This window comes from Budorcas taxicolor, chromosome 16 (assembly GCF_023091745.1).
Source record: "Budorcas taxicolor isolate Tak-1 chromosome 16, Takin1.1, whole genome shotgun sequence".
In the NCBI taxonomy this organism is placed as follows: domain Eukaryota; kingdom Metazoa; phylum Chordata; class Mammalia; order Artiodactyla; family Bovidae; genus Budorcas; species Budorcas taxicolor.
The window spans coordinates 57,460,300-57,482,086 of NC_068925.1; the positions used below are offsets into that span (position 1 = coordinate 57,460,300).

At 47.2% G+C, this 21,787-nt stretch overlaps 1 protein-coding gene across 1 annotated transcript in view; it reads right to left on the minus strand.

Moving 5' to 3' along the window:
- The window catches only part of TNR (tenascin R), a 95,845-nt gene that overhangs the window by 54,367 nt on the left and 19,691 nt on the right, over positions 1-21,787 (minus strand). Inside the window, exons 6-7 of the mRNA XM_052653959.1 lie at positions 19,521-19,790; positions 13,172-13,357 (exon numbers count right to left, since the gene is read on the minus strand). Of these exons, the coding sequence (XP_052509919.1) occupies positions 13,172-13,357; positions 19,521-19,790 (456 nt within the window). The remainder of the gene's footprint in view (positions 1-13,171; positions 13,358-19,520; positions 19,791-21,787) is intronic.

Below are 21,787 nucleotides of genomic sequence, written 5' to 3' on the forward strand. Positions count from 1 at the left end.
AGATCCTGCATGCCACAACTAAGACCTGGCTCAGTCAAACATAAAAAATAAATATTAAAAAAAATAAAGTGTCAACACTGGTGGAGGTGAACTTTGAGGTCTGCTGGACATTAATATTCAGGTTCTGCCACTTTCTATTAGGTTGGTTCAAATGTAATTGCAGTAGTTTTGCACTGTGAATTTTAAATCATTGTAACTCATTTCAAACACATTTTTATTAATTAAAATAGGAATCATTACAATTAACACAATTTTTCCAATGAGAAATAAGCTTGCTTATTCCTATAGTGTAAAAAGCCATGCTTCAGGATTTAACAAACTCTTGGAAAGCATCTTTTGTCTCCTGGTGGTTGTGGAAGTGTTTTCCCTGAAAAAAGTTGTCCAGATGCTTGAAGAAGTGGTAGTTGGTTGGCGAGCGGTGACGTGAATATGGTGGATGAGGCAAAACTTTGTAGCCCAATTCGTTCGACTTTTGAAGTGCTGGTTGTGTGACCTGTGGCTGGGCGTTGTTGTGGAGAAGAACTGGGCCCTTTCTGTTGACCAGTGCCAGCTGCAGGCATTGCAGTTTTCAGTGCATCTCATCAATTTGCTGAGCATACTTCTCAGATGTAATGGTCTCACTGGGATTCAGAAAGCTGTAGTGGATCGGACGGGCAGTAGACTACCAAAAAGTGCCCATGACCTTTCACTGGTGCAAGTTTTGCTCTGGGAAGTGCTTTAGAACTGCTTAGTCCAACCACTGAGCTGGTCATTGTCAGTTGTCATATAAAATCCACTTTTCATCACACATCACAATCCAATCAAGTAATGGTTCCTTGTTGCACAGAATAAGAGAAGATACTTCCAAATGGCATTTTTTTAAAAACTTTTGGTCAGCTCAGGAGGCATCCACTTATTGAACTTTTTCACCTTTTCAATTTGTTTCAAATGCTGAATGACCATAGAGTGGTCGACGTTGAGTTCTCCGGCAACTCCTCACGTAGTTGTGAGAGGGTCAGCTTTGATGATTGCTCTCAATTGTTGTCAACTTCTGATGGCCAGCCACTATGCTCCTCATCTTCAAAGCTCTCATCTTCTTTACAAAACTTCTTGAACCACCACCGCACTGTACGTTCATTAGCAGTTCCTGAGCCAAATGGATTGTTGATATTGGAAGTTATCTCTGCTGCTTTACAACCCGTTTTGAACTCAAATAAGAAAATCACTCAAATTTGATTTTTGTCTAATATCACTTCCATAGTGTAAAATACATATAAAATACACAGCAAGTAATGTCATTAGCAAGAAACCTGAAGTGAGAAATATGCATTAAAATGATGTATAACATAAGAACATTTATTTAAGAATGTATTCCAATATTCAATGGCAAATTCCAACAATGCAAAACCTCAATACCTTTGCACCAATTGAACATACTTGTGTAACTTTGATTCCTTCATGTCTTTGAGCTTTATTGTCTGTAGAATGGTAAGAGTAGTAGTGTCTATCTCAGAGGGTCCTGGGGATTAAATGAGCCAATGTAGAGAAAGTGTAGTACCTGCTGCATCGTAAGAGTAGCCTGTAGCATTATTACCTCGCTCAGGGAACTATTCTAGAATTTTGAGTCATTTTTTGGTGAGCCCCAGACAGGTACAGGTTGGTCCTCAGCACACCTGTTGTCAGTTTGCTGAAGCTTAGCCCACTGACTCTGATGAAACCAGGGATTTAGGGAGTTCAGGTGTCAGCAAGGAGCTGGCCCCTGGCTGGGCTGGTACCTGGCACTGGATTGAGTTGGGCTATTGCAACACCCCCAGATCCGTTCAAAGCACATATTTATCTCCACCAGTATGTTCGGCAAGTCCCAGATACATACTTGGCTGGAGAAATTAGATTACCTTTGGGACATAAACTACTCTCAGACAACTGATTGAGACCTTCAATTGCCTATAACGAAGTAGAAATTTTCCAACGTAGATGGAGGGTGACAGATTGAGGAAGGAAGACAGAAATTATATGTTGCCAAACGGATCCAGCATGTACCGATTTCATCTGAGTTTCTTATTTATGAAGCTTAAATGAAATGTTCAATAATTTACAACGGAATCATCTTCTCCCAGAAAAGTGCAGAGTAGAATTTAAAGTGCTCTCTTTCCAAGCTTTCTGTCTAGGGGATGGGGAAGTGGGACTCGCTTATAGGCTCCTGCCTGCTGCTTTTCTTTGATTTTCAGCAGCTTTCTTCCTGTGCTACAAGTGAATTGTTGCTCTTTGCCAGCAGGTAAAATACACTTTCTGCTGGAAAAGGAAATGCGTACCCAAGGCATAGAGGGTACACTTATATATCAGCACTTGGAAGACTCCTAGAGATTTCTCACTTTTTAAAGACTCCATTGCTCTCTGTCAATGCTCCCTTTATCTTTCTGTCCAACTCCTGCAAGTAGTAGCATATGAATGGCTCTGCTCCCTTTTTAACAATAGCTCAGAAAATTCATCCCATGGGAAACCACCACTCTCCATCCCTTATAGAACTTCATTGGTTCAACTCAGAGGATGACACTTCTCTCAACTCTTTCCCTGCGTATCCATTGTTCTTTGAACACGCAAAGCACACAGTTCATGCACTCAACAAACATGACTGAAGGTCTCCTTTGCACTGGGCACAGGGTTGTGTACTTGATACAAGGGTGAGCTGAATGGAATCACCCTTGTCCTTAAAGATATAAAAAGAAGTTTGTACTGAAAAGGAAATTCATTACTTGTTGAGCACCCATATATACCTTGAATATTCACTGGAAGGACTGATGCCAAAGCTGAAGCTCCAGTACTTTGGTCACCTGATGCAAAGAGCTGACTCATTGGAAAAGGCCCTGATGCTGGGAAAGATTGAAGGAGAGGAGAAGGGGAGGACAGAGGATGAGATGGTTGATTGGCATCATGGGCTCAACAGAGTTTAACTCAATGAGTTTAAGCAAACTCCAGGAGATAGTAAAGGAAAGAGAAGCCTGGTGCGCTGCAGTCCTTGGGGGTCTCAAAGAGCTGGATATGACTTAGTGACTGAATAACAAGAATATGCCAAGCACTGAGCTGCAGGCAATGGGTAATCTACAAGAATAATAAAAAAGAAAGAGAGGGAATAAAGGAGGGATAAAAATCAAAAGAGAACTTTGAGTGCCTGGTGGCCAAGAGGTCCATTATTGATTGACTAGTTTCTTAGAGATTCATACATGTTATCTTGTTTTCCACTCTACCGGGAGGGCATTACTTATGGGTAAACAGAGGACTGGAGAAGTCCATTTCTCAAACCAAGGTCACAATGCTAATACACAATGAAACAGGGTTTGGAATCCAGGTTCACTGTTCTTTCTGATACATCATAGCATGGTCCCTATGAGTCTTACAGGCTAGGAGAGGGAAATGGAGTAAGCAAATTGGAATTTGAAGGTGATTTGGTACCACTCCATGGGAAGCTAAGAAAACAGTTTCAGAGTGGGGATGAAATCAGCATGGGCTGGGCTGGAGTAGCCAGAGAAGACTTTCTAGAGAAGGGACTTGAATTGAATCTTGAAAGCTAGCCAAGATTAGGAAAGGTTGAGGGGCGGAGATATGGAATTCTCCAGTGGGCAGGATGGGGCATGGTGAACAGGAAGAGATTAGAGCTAGAGAGCAACTAGCTCTAATTATGAGCTCAATGAGCCCAACTAGCTCAATGAGCAGATTCTCACCTGCACTGCAAGGACTGTGGGTGGGTGATAAAGGCAGGATGACTCACTTCCCTCTGTCTAGGAGACCTGTTCTTCATGCTTCCTGCTGCTGGCAGGAAAGTAGTGGGAGAAGGAGGCCTAAGAAACTGAGATTGCTGTGTCTTTCCAGCAAAAGCATGAATAAGACACCTGGGGTCTGCAGGCTTGGTTAGGTTCACAGGGGCATTCAGAAATATGGAACCTTTCCATCTCTAAATCCCTGTGTTCATCTCCAGAGTATCTGTGAAGGTCAAGCCTACCAAACTGGGGTTGGGGATTTGGTTTGCTGAAGCATCACTACGAACAAAGCTAGTGGAGGTGATGGAATTCCAGTTGAGCTATTTCAAATCCTAAAAGATGATGCTGTGAAAATGCTGCACTCAACATGCCAGCAAATTTGGAAAACTCAGCAGTGGCCACAGGACTGGAAAAGGTCAGTTTTCATTTTAATCCCAAAGAAAGGCGATACCGAAGAATGTTCAGACTACCTCACAATTGCACTTATCTCACACAGTAGCAAAGTAATTCTCAAAATTCTCCAAGCCAGGCTTCAACAGTACGTGAACTGTGAACTTCTAGATGTTTAAACTGGATTTAGAAAAGGCAGAGGAACCAGAGATCAAATTGCCAACTTCAGTTAGATCATCAAAAAAGCAAGAGAATACCAGAAAAACATCTATTTCTGCTTTATTGACTACGCCAAAGCCTTTGACTATGTGGGTCACAACAAACTATGGAAAATTCTTAAAGAGGTGGGAATACCAGACCACCTGACCTGCCTCCTGAGAAATCTGTATGTAGATCAAGAAGCCACAGTTAGAAGTGGACATGGTACAACAGACTGGTTCCAAATCAGGAAAGGAGTATGTCAAGGCTGTATATTGTCACTCTGCTTATTTAATTTATATGCAGAATACATCATGAGAAATGCTGGGCTGGATAAAGCACAAGTTGGAATCAAGATTGCCAGGAGAAATATCAATAACCTCAGATATACAGATGACACCACCCTATGGCAGAAAGTGAAGAAGAACTAGAAAGCCTCTTGATGAAAGAGAAGAGTGAAAAAGTTGGCTTAAAACTCAACATTCAGAAAACTAAGATCATGGCATCTGGTCCCATCAGTTCATGGCAAATAGATGGGGAAACAATGGAAACAGTGAGAGACTTTATTTTTGGGGGCTCCAAAATCACTGTAAATGGTGACTGCAGCCATGAAATTAAAAGATGCTTGCTCCTCGGAGGAAAAGCTATCACCAACCTAGACAGCATATTCAAAAGCAGAGACATTACTTTTCCAACAAAGGTCTGTCTAGTCAAAGCTATGGTTTTTCCAGTAGTCAGGTATGGATGTGAGAGTTGGACTATAAAGAAAGCTGAGTGCTGAAGAATTGATGCTTTTGAACTGTGGTGTTGGAGAAGACTCTTGAGAGTCCCTTGCACTGCAAGGAGATCCAACCAGTCCATCCTAAAGGAAATCAGTCCTGAATATTCACTGGCAGGACTGATGCTGAAGTTGAAACTCCAATATTTTGGCTACCTGATGCAAAGAGCTGACTCATTTGAAAAGACACTGATGCTGGGAAAGATTGAAGGCAGGAGGAGAAGGGGACAACAAAGGATGAGATGGTTGGATGGCATCACTGACTCTATGGACAGACATGAGTCTGAGTAAACTCTGGGAGTTGGTGATGGACAGGGGAGCCTGGTATGTTGCAGTCCATGAGGTTGCAAAGAGTCTGACATGCCTGAGGGACTGGACTGAACTGAGTGCACTTAAAAGATGCCTGCCTTTGGACTTCCCTGGTGGTCCAGTGGTTAGGAATCCGCCTGCCAATACAGGGGATGTGGGTTTGATCCCTGACCCGGGAAGATCCAACATGTCCCAGGTACCACAACTACTGAAATAGCACAGCTAAGCCCGTGCCCGGCAACTACCGAAGCCCACGCACCCAGAGCCAGTGCTCCGCAACAAGAGGAGACGCCGCAGGGGGAAGTCTGCGTGCTGCAACTAGGGAGCAGCCCCACTCACTGCGCGAGAGAATGCCCGCACACAGCGACAAAGACTCAGCACAGCCAAAAATGCATAGATGGTGAAACCAAGACCTTTAAAGGAAAAGAATGACACCTGCCTTTAAAGGAGGGGCAAACCAAGGACCCTGTCCCCAGGGAGTTTGCAGCTCCTCTCTTAGTGTTCCTAACAACCATGCTGCTGCTGCTAAGTCGCTTCAGTTGTGTCCGACTCTGTGCGACCCCATAGACGGCAGCCCACCAGACTCCCCCGTCCCTGGGATTCTCCAGGCAAGAACACTGGAGTGGGTTGCCATTTCCTTCTCCAATGCATGAAAGTGAAAAGTGAAAGTGAAGTCGCTCCGTCATATCCGACTCTTAGTGACCCCACAGACTGCAGCCTACCAGGCTCCTCCGTCCACGGGATTTTCCAGGCAAGAGTACAGGAGTGGGGCGCCACTGCCTTCTCCAACAACCATGCTATTATGTTGTTATTGTTAGTTTTCTCGTTAGTCTCCTCGCTATACTCTTAGGTCTCTGGGTCAAGCGACGTGATTTTTTAAATATTTTAATTCAGTGTGTAGTATAGTGAAAAAAATGTATAATGTGGACAAGCAGCGTGGCAGGGCCAACAATGATGTTGGGAAGACTTCTATGAGAGAATATCTGAGCTGAGTCTGAATGATCAGGGGATATTTGGTTGGGGAAAGAGCATTGCAGGCTGAGGGAATAACATAGGCAAATATCTGGTCAAAGAATTCATGAAAACCAGGGACCCAGTTTGGGACTTCTCACAGGGAAATCTCCAGCAGGGAATTTCATAGATGGTTTCATGGATGGGGGGATATTTGGAGACAGAGGATCTTCTGGGAACCCCTGAAATCATGCCAGGTAGGCAACAATCTACTTTTTGCTGTTCTGGGTCTAACCTCTCAGGCTTCCCCCTTCTGATCTTGTTGAGGGGAATGGCAGATGCTTCTCCAGGGTTCCCTGAATGAGAGAGGCTTTGGAGGACACCTCCCTGATTTGAGGCTGTGGATGATGTTCAAGCATCAAGAGAAGACTCCATGCTGACTTCAAGGAAGGGACTGGTCCTACAAACTTATGTTTAAAACAGAAAATCATCACCAAGGACTGTTCTCATATACAGCTTTTTTGTTGCCAGTGGGATTAATGAGGAACATGGGTCATCACCCTCTGTCCTATAGGAACATCCCACCTGTGGGTCTTTACTGTAAACAAGCATTCCCTGCTGAAGAAGTCAAAGCAGAAACAAAAATTCCCACCTGGCTTGACTCCTGGTCCCCTTGTATCAGCCCTTTAGTGCAAATAGGGAGCAGAGGCCCGTAGGCACCAGCTATGAGGATGGTGTGGAAGCCTCCACTCTTTCTGTCCTTTCTTCTGTTTGGGTCTCTGCAGCCCCTGGGAGGTGGTGCTACGCTCAGAGGGTGCCTTACCAAAGTGACCACTTGGGGTCACTGTGACTTCGCCCAAAGCAGGTTGAGCACCATCTGGCCCCGGCCCCAGGCCCATTGCCCAGCCCATTGCCAGAAGAGCCTGCAGGGTGTTGAAGGTCTGGCGCTGGGTCTGGGGCTTGTGGCCTGGCATGTCAGGGAGTGCAGACAGGATGAAGTGAACATCAAGTGCCTCCATCAGCACCGATTTGCCAGCTGGACTGCTTTAAGGGGGTCTCGGGTTTCTCCATGGAAAGTCCTCCTGTGGACAAGCACCTCTAGGAGCCCCTCTTCTCACCACGAGACCTCCACTGGGGCCCCAAGGGAACAAAGTAGGCTCTGGTCGAGGCCTTGCTTTCCTTTCCCCAGCTACCATAAGCCTGGAGGGCAGCAACTCGCAGGGCCTGACCGGGGCATGCTTGTAGACATCAGCCTTGTGCTAGTGTGCGTGTGTGTGGACGTCGTGTGTGGCTGGCTGCAGGTCTTTGTTTTCTTGTGGTCCCGTGTTACACCATGAGGTCTGTAGGAATCTGCACGCCCCTGGATTTCCTAACCCTGTGGATGATTTTTCTGATTAGCAGTTTGTGGACTGGAGTTCCAGGTGGTCGCCATGCAGAGGCAGCTGGTGAGGAGGTGTCATCAAGAGATGTTTAGGGGCTGCCCCATGGAGAAGAGGTGATAGCCAGGTCCCCGGAGCTGGGTTACAGCCTAGGGCTCACATGGCCCTAGGGGTCAGCTCCTTTTGCCCTTCTCCTGACCACAGGGGTCCTCAAATGTGGGCTCCTGTTCCTGAGGGGGACCAGGCAAGACTCTTCATGGCTGAAGACACCCCGTTCCCCTGTCCACAGAATACTGCAGCCACAGGATTTTCAGAGGGCAGGGTAGTAGAGTCCCTTCAGACACAGGCCAGAGCAGTGTTTATAACCTGCATCAATCTCAGGCAGGGTTTTATTGTTGTTGTTTTGTTTTTTTTAACCAAAGCCCAGTCAAACAATGAGGATCTCCTTCCTTCCCCCTCCCCACTTCCTCACTTCCTGCCACTCTCCCTCCACTAGGAGTTTTCTGTATGGTTTATGGTTTGTCACTGCTTTTCAGGAAACAGTGGTGATGCCAGTCCCTGGCGCCTGCTGCCAGTTCTAACCTAGAGGGAAGTCAGTGAGTGGTGAGCCTATAATGGTATATAATACTCAGGGACCCCTTTGGGACTCCAGGTATGGAACACAGGCCAAGCAGACACGGTCCAGGCTGAGCGCGTGAGTGCTAAGTAGCCTCAGTTGTGTTCAACTCTGCGACCCTACAGACTGTAGCCTGGCTCCTCTGTCCATGGGATTCTCTAGGCAAGAATACTAGAGTGGGTTGCCATGCCCTCCTTCAGGGGGTCTTCCCAACCCAGCGATTGAACCCCCATTTCTTATGTCTCCTGCATTGGCAGGAGAGTTCTTTATCACTAGTGCCACCTGGGAAGCCCCCCAGGCTGAGAGGCTGAGCCTACAAAAAAAGACTTATCATTAAAGACATAGAAGCTACCAGAGCAGAGAGAAAAATCACTGTAGACATGGAGTCTGTTGTTGAGAAACAAATCCATACTCCAGAGGGAATTTGCTGGGTATTGCCTAGAGAGACCATTGGAGAAGAAAGGTTTGGTATTCTGTGTCCCAGCCTGGCCTCTGCATTGCAAAGGGTAGGGTGGGTTATATGATGGGGGAGGTGGGGTGGGGAGGTGCTGTGAGCTCTCTGTGTGACTCTGAGCCCTGGAGTCAGGAAGGGCCTGTGTTCCACAGTAAAGGGGTAAGAGGTGACTGCAGAGACAAGGGCTTCTTCAAAGAATATCCAATACAGGTGCCATAGAACTTGAGGGACTTGGAGTCACCTAACTCTGAGAATAAAGGGCATGTGAACTTGTGCCTGGGAGAGGCCAGGTTGCCAGGGACCCAGGCTGAGCTTTGTAGGGATTAAAAATGATAAAAGGTTAAATGGCTACTGAATATTTGTTATGTGCCTGTGTTCAGATACATAAATAAATATGATTTCATTGAATCCTCAAAACAACCTGTGAGGTAGACCTGATGTCCTTCGGGCCAGGAAGCAGAAACACAGAAATTGAAGCAATTTGCCAAAGGCACACATCAATGAAGTTGGTCTCAAGCCTAAGTGGGCGATTTCAAAAGCCACGCTCTAGGTATTCCTTTTTATGGCTGAGTAATAGTCCATTGTTATATGCACCACATATTCTTTCCATTCCTTTACATAAAGCTGGTTCACTTTGCTATGCAGTAGAAAGTAACACAACATTGTAAAGCAACTATACTCCAATAAAAATGAATAAAACATAAAAAGGCAGTGATGAAAACTTGGTAATCTAAAAAAGAAGAAGCCACGCTCAGACTGGGTGCTTCTTGCCCATTAATGTGCACACAGATCCCCAAGGAGCTTTTAAAATGCAGACTCTGATTCTATAGGTCTAGGGGGAGAGGGCTCTGCCCATTACCACAGGTCCCCCCACACACCCCACTTTAAGAAGCTGGGAATCTGCTCTGTACCATACTTATACACGGTGTCATTCCAAACCATCTCTTAGCTCATAGACCTCCTCCTCTGCCTCTTTATTCATCATCATCATTGTCATCATCTGAGTATTGAATACTTTGCTATGTTAGAAGAATGGCCTTAAATTTATTAAGTTCATGATCTCACTAAAGCCCCATCAAATGCTATGAGGCAGGTGGCAACAGTCCCTTTTTACATATGATGAAACAGAGGCTTACAAAGGTCATGTCAATGGCTCCAAACCACACAGGATGTAGTTGAGCCTAGATATAGAGTCTTAGGACCTCCCTGGAGGCTTAGATGGGAAAGAATTTGCCTGCAATGTAGGAGACCTGGGTTCAATCCCTGGATTGGGAAGATCCCCTGGAGAAGAGAATGGCTACCCACTCCAATATTCTTGGCTGGAGAATCCCATGGACAGAGGAGCCTGGTGGGCTACAGTCCATGGAATTGCAAAGAGCTGGATGTGACTGTGCAACTAACACACACACACACAGTTTAGAGTCTCGGCTCTTAATGTGTCCCATGGAACTGAGCATTCAAATAAAATGGGGCAGGAGAGATGGTACCTTCTGTTATGGTTGCAGTTGTTTTTTACTAAGGGATAGGGAGGGTTGGGATAGCAGCACTGAAGTTTCTAGTCCTTCCTGTGCTTTCTGGCCAGGGAGGAATTGTTTCAGATGAGCCTGGAATTGTACTTCCCACTGAGCCCAGAGTCCTGTTTTATATATACAAGCAAATAACTTGCTGGGAACCAAAAACAAACAAATTGAACAACAACAACAACAACAAAAATCCCAAAACAAGTCTTGGGAGCTGAAAAACTTGCCTTTTTAGCATCCAGGTAGCACAATGAGGGAGAAAACAGAACTATTAAGAGCTGGGATCAAACTTCTCCCTCTTTTTGCCTTGCCTCCAGCAGGGTCCTTCCTTCTCTTTCCCTAGACACCACAGTAAGAGCGCCGGTGATCCTTGTAATTGGTATCTCAGCAAGTACAGACATACTTGATTTCCTTACATGCCTATAATCCCTTTTTAAATCACATAAGGTTATTTGCCTTTATAAATCTTCCCAGCAGTGAGCTCCCTGGGATAATTATACGTAATATATATTTATAGTTTTATTTCATAAGCCCAACTCAAATAAAAAAACCAACATCTCTGAGCTCACTCCTTGATAATAATCTTCCCATTCCTTGGAAGTCTGCAACATTTAAATTTTGACCCTTCCTTCACTGTTGCTTCTTTAGTAAGAGCAGCTGTGAAAATGGATGGGAGCTTTTGACTAGGCGTCACAACTGCCTTTCATGGCTGCCTGGCTAGTTTTGGGGACACGGGCAAGCTTCCAAACTCTCTGAGCCTCAGTTTCCTTATCTGTAAAATGGGGATGATGACTGGGGTGGCTGTAATGTGATGGCTGACAGCTGTGGCACCTTAGTTGACTGATATGGCAGGCAATATTTTTGTTCCCATGTCCCTCACGAGTCTTGTTGTTGTGAAGATGAAATAAGCTAAAACTATGTGAAGGTCCCTGGAATAACAGATGACCAATGAATGTAGGATCTTCTTTTTTTCCACTAATGGGAAATAATAGCTAGGATGTGAGTGAGTTCTTGTCTATATCCCGTGATTTTATAGTGTATCCTCCAGCCGAACATCAAGCCATCATCTTTGTAAAGCTGCTAATTGCCAAAGCAGCCTGTGGCTCTGGGCAGGGATATGCTATGCCTAGAACCAGTTCCCTCTTGTATCATTGCAGGTTTTTTTGTTTAGCTGAATTTTTGTGCATGTCTCCAGCTCTCTGGAAAGGCCCTATGCCAGCTGGTCTGTTCCTGCTATGTTTAATTCACCCCCATTAACCTGCTTGGTCAGCATATCTTTCCATCTCTTTTCTGTGTTTTCAGGAGTGCGTCTGTCTGGAAAAAGCATTTATTATGTTTACTTTAACTAGCCTCATTTGGCAAGGCGGTCTGGGATTTCAGTTCAGGAGGAAAACAGCTCTGATTATCCTGCCCTTGTTTACTCTACGCACTCTTTGCTGTGGATCCCTGGTCTACCGAGATGACAAATGCTTTTGCGAGAAGCCAAGACACAGGATAAACAAAGTCTCTGTCAGCACACCACCAGCCTCTGGTCCATGGCTGTTTTGCACAGTCTCCATCTAAAAACTGTACCCCCATTTCCAGCCATCTATCTTTCAGCAAAGCCTAGCAGGTAGGTTTTCCTGGATGGGTGTGTCTAAGGCCCAGGAAGAGCATTAGCTGGGCTCCACAACCACATGGGGACACACAATGCTCCTCAGCTAAGCATCACAGTGACCTGGGGCATCGTGTTAGTTCACACCACTACTATTGCTCCCTTTGACTCCGAACAGCCTCCTGACCACTGTCTGCCTCTGACCTTGCCCTCCTGTCTGATCTCCACTGTAGCTGTACAGATCTGCACTGCATCACCTATTTAAGACCTTTCAACAACTCCTCACTCACACTCTTTACAGGATGCAGAAGGCATGACCAGGCTTTTAATTTGTCAGCTTATCACTGGCTTCTTGTAGCCTGTGAGCTGTTGCTCTCATTCATGCATGCACGCATTTATCCATTCATTCTCCACTTATCCAGATTTATCCATTCATTCTCCATTTATCCAGGACCTAGTAAGTGCTAGATGTTGTCTAGATGCTGGGGAATCATGGTGATCAAAACCAGACATGATCCCCCTTTCACAGAGCTTCAGTCTAAGCTGGAGATTAACAACTCAGTAATCATACCCACAAGCGCACAAGGATACCTTGAGAAGTGCTGTGAGGTGAGGGGTTACCAGGCCAGGCAGGATGACCTGACCTCACCTGGGAACCAGCCAGGGTTCCAGAGAAGTGACAGGTGAACTGAGAGCTGGAAGGGAAGCTGCCATCATGAGGTGAAGAGAGTTGTGGGGGGAGAGAGCCTGATAAGCAGAGGGAATGTCATGTGCCAAGCCCTGGGGCAGGAGGGTGTTTGAGGAACTAAAAAAAGTAGGCCTGTGGGCCTGGAACACTGGGAGCACCAGGAGATATGGGAGATGGAGGAGACTGGAGAAGACGGTGGGGAAACTAAGGCCATGGCAAGGTTTGGAGTGTATCATAAAAGCAACTGAAGTCCTTGAAATGGATGCACAATAGGATGGCATAGTTAGAAATGTACTTTGAAAAGATCGCTGATGGAGTGAAGAGGACAGTGGAGGGGCCAGGAGAGAATGGGGGGTTATTGCAGTGGTGGAGACAAGAAGTGATAGTAGCTTAGACCAGGGGATGGCAGTGCAATGGAGAACAGTAGATACATGCCATAGGTACTTGGTGGGTTAAATCAGAGGGATTTGGCAGTGGCTGGATGTGGGCTTGCAGGGCTGGGGAGAGCGCTGGGAGGAGCTCAGGAACTGCCGTGCCCCCGGGAGCCAGGGCTTACTCACCGGTGAGTGTGGCTCTGCTGGTTGGTCCGATGCTTTTAGAGACCAGCAGCTCATGGTACTGCTCGCCTGCCAAGGTGCTGTACTCAACCTTGTACTCTTGAACCTCTGCTTCACTGTTGTCCCACTCGAGGTCAAGGCTGGTTGCTGTGCGGGAACCAACCCGCAGGTTCTTGGGGGCATCAATCTCTTAAAAAAAAAAAGACATCACCGACATCACACAGGATAATGTGTACTTGCCGTGCACCTTGAACTCGAATAGGCTCTGCAGTGACAGCCCACATCTCACCCTCTGCCTTTTGTTTGAGCGAACCCCAGGCGTTGCCCCTTAGCTTTTGGTCTGCCAGGTTGGCCATGACAGATTCCATGGGCAGGCTGGAGAGTTTTATTTGGTAGTTAGACATCAATACACTTTACACGTCCCCCATTCCCATTCAGGAGTTCTAGTGGTGTTCTAGAAATTGACAAATGAACTAGTTAGTATCATAAGCCTGAGATTAAGGGAATTCCTGGAAGGAGGAAATCAGAGATGGCACCCGATTGAGATGAAGGAGTGTAATTTCATAGTTGATCACCAAGCAACAAATCAGAGGATTGGTTGCAAGATTTTGAAGTATAAGATGTCTTCCCTTGGATTTACTTGCATAGACATGCTGAAAGGTTTGCACAGCGAGAGGGGATGTGATATAGTGGAAACCAGTCAGCTTTGGAGTCAGGTCAGTTTGATCCCCACTTCTAATTCTAAATGTAATGGGACCATAGGCAAGTCTTCATCTGGCTGGGCCTTGATGGTCACATCTGTAAGATGGGCTAACAATACTGCTTTTCTAGTTGTAAAGATGGGACAATGCATGTGGAAGTGTACAGTTTGGGGACTGGTACAAAATTAGGTGTTCACGCCCTGGGTTGACTTAATGGTGCTTCCGCAATTCTCCCTGAGATCTAACAATCTGGCACCCCCATGCCTGCTCCCTGGAGTTCCAAGAACTCCACAGTAATGAAAAGACCTCTGGCGTTGGTGTCTCTCCCTCAACTGTGGGGGGCTGGTTCTCTCTCCCAGGACTGGTCATTCTGGCAGGCTTATTTGAGCAGAAACAGCATAAAACAACTTACAGGGTAAGAAGGTGCTGTCTTGACAAACTGTCACTTGAAAAGTTCTAAATAGGTCTTGACTTTCAGACTTGAATTTAACTTTGGAGTGGACCAGCCATTTGTTTTGGGAAAACCTCAAGTGGACTGTTTTACTTTGTAAATACCAGGCAAGTCTCCACCGATTGTTCTTTTGGAAGATGGGATGTTGTGAATCGGTCTGAGCGCAGCTGCTGCAGAGTGAGAAGTGTTCTGTTTAGGGATGTAAATTGGGTGAATCTCTTAGCAGATTTATGCCTCTGCAGCTTATTTTTCTGAGAAATGTTTCCTTACTCAGTGTGGGTTTAGCATGCGGGAAACCGTGCATTCTGCACGTGCTGTGTGTGTAATTTCTCCAGAAATTGTATGGAGAGAGGAGCTTGAGTAGAGGGGCATGTGGGAGGAATACTCTGGACTGCAGGTCCCTAAATCTCACATCCCTCAATCTTTCTGGGGATGGGGTGGGGTGTGGGGGAAGAGAGGCTGGCAAACGACTGGGTGGGGCTTAGGGGTGTGGTCTGAATGGAACTGGAGCCAAAAAAAAAAAAAATCACTTAGGTTCCAGGTTGAGTCTCCTATTTACCTACTGCTCTTCACAACTAAAGACCTTGGAAATGGTAGACTGTAGTTTTTTGGAAATGGTAAACTGTGGTTTTCTTTGCTGCATTTTTTGGGGCCTTAGGGTCTATGCCCTGTGGACAGGCAGTGGTGTTTCTTCTGAAGGGACTGGACATTTCCAATGTCAGGGATCCCCAAAGAGATCAGTCCTGGGAATGAGAACTGGAGAAGGGGGGTGTCTTAGGACTAGGGTGGAGTGAAATGGTTTGCTCCCCCTTGGAGCCTGACCTCCAGGAGGGCCAGCTGAAGGGCCCTCTGGCAAGTGGGAGCTGGGCTGGCCTCTGCAACACGCCAGCAAGCCAGGGGCAAGGCAAAATCAGATGCCCAGTGGAGGCCCTGGGGAGGGGCTGGGACTGTGGACTCTCAACTTGAAACATAAATTAGATCAAGCACTTCGGCTGAAAATTTTCCATTGTTTCCTACTACAAGTTCCTAATGGTAGCACACCATTAGCTGGTGATGGACAGGGAAGGCTGGCATGCTGCAGTCCGTGGGGTCGCAAAGAGTTGGACACGACTGAGTGACTGAACTGAACTTCAAGGTGGCCCACAGGGCTCGGCATGGTCAGGCCCTGCCTGCTTCTCAGGTGGCACCTCAGAGCATTCTTCCCTTATTCATTGTGCTCCAGCTGAACTGCCTTTTTCCTACTCCTGACTCATTCAAGCGTATTCTCACCTCTGGGCTCTGCACTGACTGCTTCTTTTGCCGAGAATGCTCTTCCCAGACCCTCACATGGCTGAGGTCACTTTGCTGTTGGTGTTTAGTCGCTAAGTTGTGTCTGACTCTTTGGCAACCCCATGGACTGGCTCCTCTGTCTATGGGATTTCCCAGGCAAGAATACTGGAGTGGGTTGCCATTTCCTTCTCCAGGGGATTGAACCTGAGTCTGTCAGGCAGATTCTTTACCACCAAGCCACCTGGGAAGCCCATATGAGGTCACTTAGGTCTTGATTCAAACCTCAGCCCCTCAGAGAGACTTTTCTGACTACTCCCTCTGTGTCATTAATTTCATTTTTTAGCATGGTCCTCATAATTGAGATGGTCCCATATGTTCATATGTTCCTTTTTTTCCCCTTGTCCAGTTCCCCTCACTGGAATATAACTCACATGCACTGGGATCTTGTCTGTCTTGTTTATTCTGCAGCCTTCCTGCCTAGGACAGTGCTTGGCACCTCTAGGTGTTCTTGAAACACATGTGAAACAAATACTGTCCATTCTCTGTCTTGTCTGTTCCTTCGAAACCATCGAGAAAGTCTTGTTAGATATTCTGGCTGGGGACTGTGAGGATGCTCAGGGTGAGGGCGTGCAGGAAGAGCTTTGACTGAGGGCAGCTGGTCCTGGCTGGCTGACAAGCACCATCAGGGTTGAACTTGCGGAGGCATTTCCTGGGGAATCCCAGAGCATACTCCCTGCCCAGCAGGTGGGAGCTCCAACTGTTGTGGGGCCTTTGAATGAGTTTCCAGGACTGCTGCAACCAAGGGCCACAGTCTGGTTGGGCTTACACAATAGAAACATATTGTCTCACACACTGGAAGTCTGAGATCAAGGTGTTGGCTCCCTTCTGAGGGCTGTGAGGGAGAATCTGAGGGCTGTGAGGAAGAATCCACCAGAAGAGGAGCTTCCCTGGTGGTCCAGAGTTTAAGACTTCCCCTTCCAATACAGGGGGGATGGGGTTCGATCCCTGATCTGGAAGCTAAGTACATGTCTTGTAGCCAAAACACCGAAACATAAAACAGAAGCAATATTGTAATGTGCTTTCTTACTTAGTCGTGTCTGACTCTTAGCGACCCCATGGACTGTAGCCTGCCAGCCTCCTCTGTCCATGGGATTTCCCAGGCAAGAGCACTGGAGTGGGTTGCCATTTCCTTCTCCAGGGGATCTCCTTGACTCAGGGATCAAACCTGTGTCTCTTGTGTTGCAGGCAGATCCTTTATCTGCTGAGCCATCTGGGAATTTAATAAAAATTTTAAAATGGTTCACATAAAAAAAAATCACCAGGAGAGTCCTAGGAATTCCCCTATGAGGGTAATTGCAACCAGAGCTACGTATGGAGAGTGGGGAAGTTCATGAGACTGGCCTCCGGGTCTCCCTGGACCCCTTCTCTCTAACCATTGGCTTTGGTGGGCTTCCATCAATGCCTTCCTTTTTCCGAGCGGCAATAAGACCCAGGCAGATATCCTGCTCACCACTCGGGAAGCAAATCTCTGTTTTAATTGCCTGTGCAATTAGTGTGCTCCTAGTGTCGAAGCCATCACCTGGAAAAGCACTTTGGCTAATTTGAATTTAAGCGGAGTTCTAAAATGACTGAGGGCCCTGCTGTGAGGGTCCAGGCACCATCTCATCATTCAGCACAGCACCTGTCAACTCTGGGCCCTGAGAGCTGGTGAGCAAATCTGTCCACAGCTCCCCGCCCCCACGGCCCCCTCACCCCCCACCCCCTCGAGCAGGGCAGGGCAGGTTGCAGGTACAGGCTGCTGCTGCGTGCAGAAAGCAGGCACCTAACAGCTGCCCATGCACCAAGCAACCAGAAACAGAATCACGCCAAGAACGGAAACGCATGTTGGGGAGTGGGGGCCTCTAGGAGGCAGGATGTAATTGTCTTGATTGAAATTTTCCTGGGCCACCAGCCAGTCCTGCTTCTATCTCGTCAACCTAAACATCAAGAATTCCCTTTTCGTGCTTCCGCCTGAAAGCTCTCGTCTCCTTTTCAGCCTCTTCAAACTCCTTATCTGAGCACAGCCACAAAGAAACCACTTTTCACACAAAAACTATCTTGACATTGAAAAAGAATGCAGGACTTGTGGCTCTCAGGAGGTCCCACCACCTGAGCAGGCCTTGCTGTGGGGGTGCTAAGGTTGGGGGTGGGCAGGACTGACCTTGAATTCACCAGGAAGGGACCTTGTGTGAGGCTCCGAGCAGCTTTGGCTGAGTGAGGGAAAAGAAGGCAAGAGAAATGGGCAGAATGTAGTTCTTTTGTTCTAAAAATACACAGTCACGGGGGAACCCAACATCTGTTCAGTAGAAAATCAGACCAGGGACCCCTGGCTGGGGTGGAGTCTAGCACAGGGGCAGGAGAGAAAGCATGAGAGGGTCTCTTTCGGAATCAACTGTCTTCGTTTCCTCAGTGTTCACACTTGGTCTCTTCAATAGGGAAATCTTCTCCCTAACCCAATGTTTCCTTTGAGGTGGAGGGAAAGCTGTTACAAGATTCCCAGCCTTTTTCTTCCATGGGGAAGATGGACTCGCCTCAGTGGTGAGTTTTGTAGTGAGACTGGGCACAACCCTTCTGTTTCCCCTCTCAAGGGAGCCCTCTGCCCGTGGGGATCAGCCTCTGCTTGTTCCTCTGTGCTATAAGCCCTAACCTCAGTAGCCCCCAACTTCTACCACACGGGGGTCTTGCCCAGACTCACAGGGGCCATCAGTTGGCAAGCCCATTCGACCGTAACACTAAGCTGCCTGTTTTAATCTATGGGATATTTTGGCCTCCATCTGTCTTACTCTTGGCTGTATTTATCAGCTGATTTTAAACACAAGCAGAGGGTAATGGAGCCTCCCTGGAGCCCCTTGGCTGACTTGCCCCATCCTGTAACAGGCTCTTAGGCCACCACTTAATGTGGGATGCTTGAATTAGTGATTCTCCTACTTCATTCTGATGGAAGATGCTGGTTCTTAGATCTTACAGATGCCTGCAGTTCCCTTTGATCGCTGTGCCACCTTGGAAGCTGGCAGAGACGTTCCTTGACCTGTGACCTCCAGAGGGCAGATAGGCCGAGACACAGAGTCTGGATTAGATAGAGACTCACTCTTGGATCTCAGCCCCCGCTGATCCAGGAAGAGCACTGGCGAGCCTGCATCTGCATGTGCCTGACCTACTTGTCCACTAGCTGGCTGGCCGGATGAGCTCCAAGAGAGCCAGGGAGCAAGCAGGTCATGAGGTCTGGCCTTTCCTAAGGCTCTTTAAAAGTCCTGACAGCCTTGGGAAGTGGGTGGCGGGTCATCCCAGCTGGGCAGGAGGCACTGACATAGGCTTCATTCAGCCTGCCCTCTGTGGGAGCCAGGTCTACGTTAGCCCTCTTGCAAGTGCTCACAAGGATGAGTAAAGCATTCTCAGGCAGAAGGCCTGCTTCGACATGGATGGGCTTTGCACAACTCCAAGGTGTGCCGTGGTGCTGGATCTATGGAATCATTACCACTGTTTCCAGCAAATAGCAATAAAATGTCGCCAGGAAGGGTCACTGAACTCTCACAAATTTTCCCTTTGGGTTAGCAATGGGGATGTGTCAGTGACTTCAGGACAAACGTTTCATTTTATAAAGGAGAGATGTGAGACCCGAGGGGAAGAGTTATGTCACAGACCTGGCTGGCAGCGGAAGCAAGACAGGAACCCAGCTCTCCCATCCACAGGTGGCTGGTGCTCCTCCGGCCTGTGATGCAACCTCACCGGGATGCCCGGAAACCTCTCGCTTCCCTCTGGCAGTGCCCTTGATATTTGTGGATGCAGGCACACACATCATCTCTCTCCCTGGATTCCCCGCCCCTGCCCCGACGATACCCGCTGGCTCAGCGCCCTCTCCCCTCCCAAGGCTTGCCCCAACTCACAGCCTCACCTGTTGTGAACTGGGTGGCGGTGGCCTCGCTCTCGTTGGTTCCTCGCACTGCACTGACCCACACCTCATATCGGGAGCCTGGCCGCAGGGCCTGCACCGAGTACTGGCTCAGGGGAGGCTGCAGCCGGAAGGTGGTCTTCCCACCTTCCCCGCCTACCAGGCCGTACTTCAAGAGAATGAAATCGACTTTGGCTCGAGGTGGGGTCCACTCCACGAAGGCCACGGTGTCGGAGACATCTCGAACTAGGATATGTGTGGGCCCATCAATGACTAAATGAGGAAGAGCCGATAGAAAAAAAAAGGTTTGAGAAGTGAGCCTTTGGCTTTAGTAAGCTCTTTCCTTTCCTTTCCTCCTTACATTAGCCTGGTCTGTTAGAGAGAGGATGGGTATTGTTATCCCATTTTACAGATGGGGATAATGAGACAATGAGATGGAATCTCTTTCCTGGGGACACATGGTTTTGCAATGGGTGAAAGGACACTGGATCTCAGGTCCCCTGAGGCTGTGATTTTTTTCAGGGCTGGCACTTCCCAGTTTGGGTGGAGGAAGGGCACTTAATGGCTTGAGAGGACCAGCCCTGCTCTGTCAGGAGTTTATGAGACAAAGGACAGAGAACTGTGCTTCTTGGTGTGTGCCCAGCTGTCCAGCCTTCACCTTCTTTGAGCCCCAAGGAAAGATCTATGAATTAGCAGTCCTGTCTAAACATCTGAGACTTCAAACTTGGTTGCCAGTGAGGGCATCATGAATATCCAAAAGATGTCCCTGCTCAGCCATACCAACAGCTCAGTCAACCAGTTGCTAAGATGCTCAAAAAACCAACAGACATTTATATTTGTGTATATGAAATATGCCTTCTGGGGAAACTTGCTCTTCTGTTAAAAAAAAAAAGATATCAATCTTGGAACAGCCTCTTGTGGGCTATTTTTTCCCCACTGGTTCTTGCATATTCCTGAGCCAGAGGGCACTGCGTCACACCCAGTCCTTCTGGGCTTCCAGATATACAGCACGTGTCCCTCACGAGTCCTGGCCCTGGCACCAAGCAGCCAGAGGAAACCACTATGCAATGGCCTTATCTCGAAAAAACTGGTTGATTTCCTAGGGGGCCCACCATCCATGGTTCTGATATCCACTTAGGGTCCTGTTCATATTGAATTAAACGATGGTGGAGGTGGGGCAAGGTGAGAGAATGTAGAAGGGAACTAGAAAGGCCTTAGTGAGTAGGGTAGAAAATGGTGTTCTCAATTCCTCATGGCATGTCGACATGGCTAACATGCCCTCTTTTAATTACTCATTATCTTCTAGAAAGAGCTGACTCTGCTTCCATGTTTTTATTTATTACAAATGACACCCTTCTAGCTGGGGCTGATTAATGTTAATATTAATATTCTTCAAGGATTAGGAACTGGAACCACAGGCTCTGGCTCTCTGAAGAGTTGGTGAGCCAGGACTAGTGTGGCCATTCTCTACCATCCTCACACATAAATAGAAAACATCTGATCTGGATGGAGCAGGGAGGGAGAGAGAGGGAAAGAGAGAGAGAGAAAAAGGGGAAAGAGAGGGAGGGAGAGACAGAGAGGAAGGGGGAGGGAAGAAGGCAAAGGGGAAAATGTGATTTATAGTAAATACATATATGGTCTTCCCTTCTTGGCACAGAGCTCCTAAAATCCTTGCTATTTTCTAAGTGATCAAAGTGGTAAAGTTGTCTCTTGTTGAATGGACTTGTGGACACAGCGGGGGTGAAAGGGTGGGGCAAATTGAGAGGGTAGCATTGACATATATACACTACCATGTGTAAAACAGACAGCCACTGGGAAGCAGCTGGATAGCACAGGGAGCCCAGGCTGGTGCTCTGTGATGACCTAGAGGAGCTAGGAGGGAGGTCCAAGAGGGACGGGATATATATATAGTTATGACTGATTCCCATTTTTGTATGGCAGAAACCAGCACTACATTATAAAGCAATTATCCTCCAGTTAAAAAAAAGAAAGAAAGAAACATGATCAAGCTTTCCCTATTTAAAAAAAACAAAACAAAACACCAATTTCCTTTTCCTCTCTGTAAAAAAGTTGTCTGTCTCTTGTTATGTTAATGAATCAAGGTTGGAAGCTTGTTGTCAAGGGACCCAACTAGGTGATTAGAGGGTTGGAACTTTCAGTCTCACTCCTGACATCTGGTCAGTCCATCACTCGTGCTCAAGTAATGAAGCTTCCATAAAACCCCAAAAGGATTGGGTTCGGAGAGCTCCCAGTTTAGGGAACCAGAATGC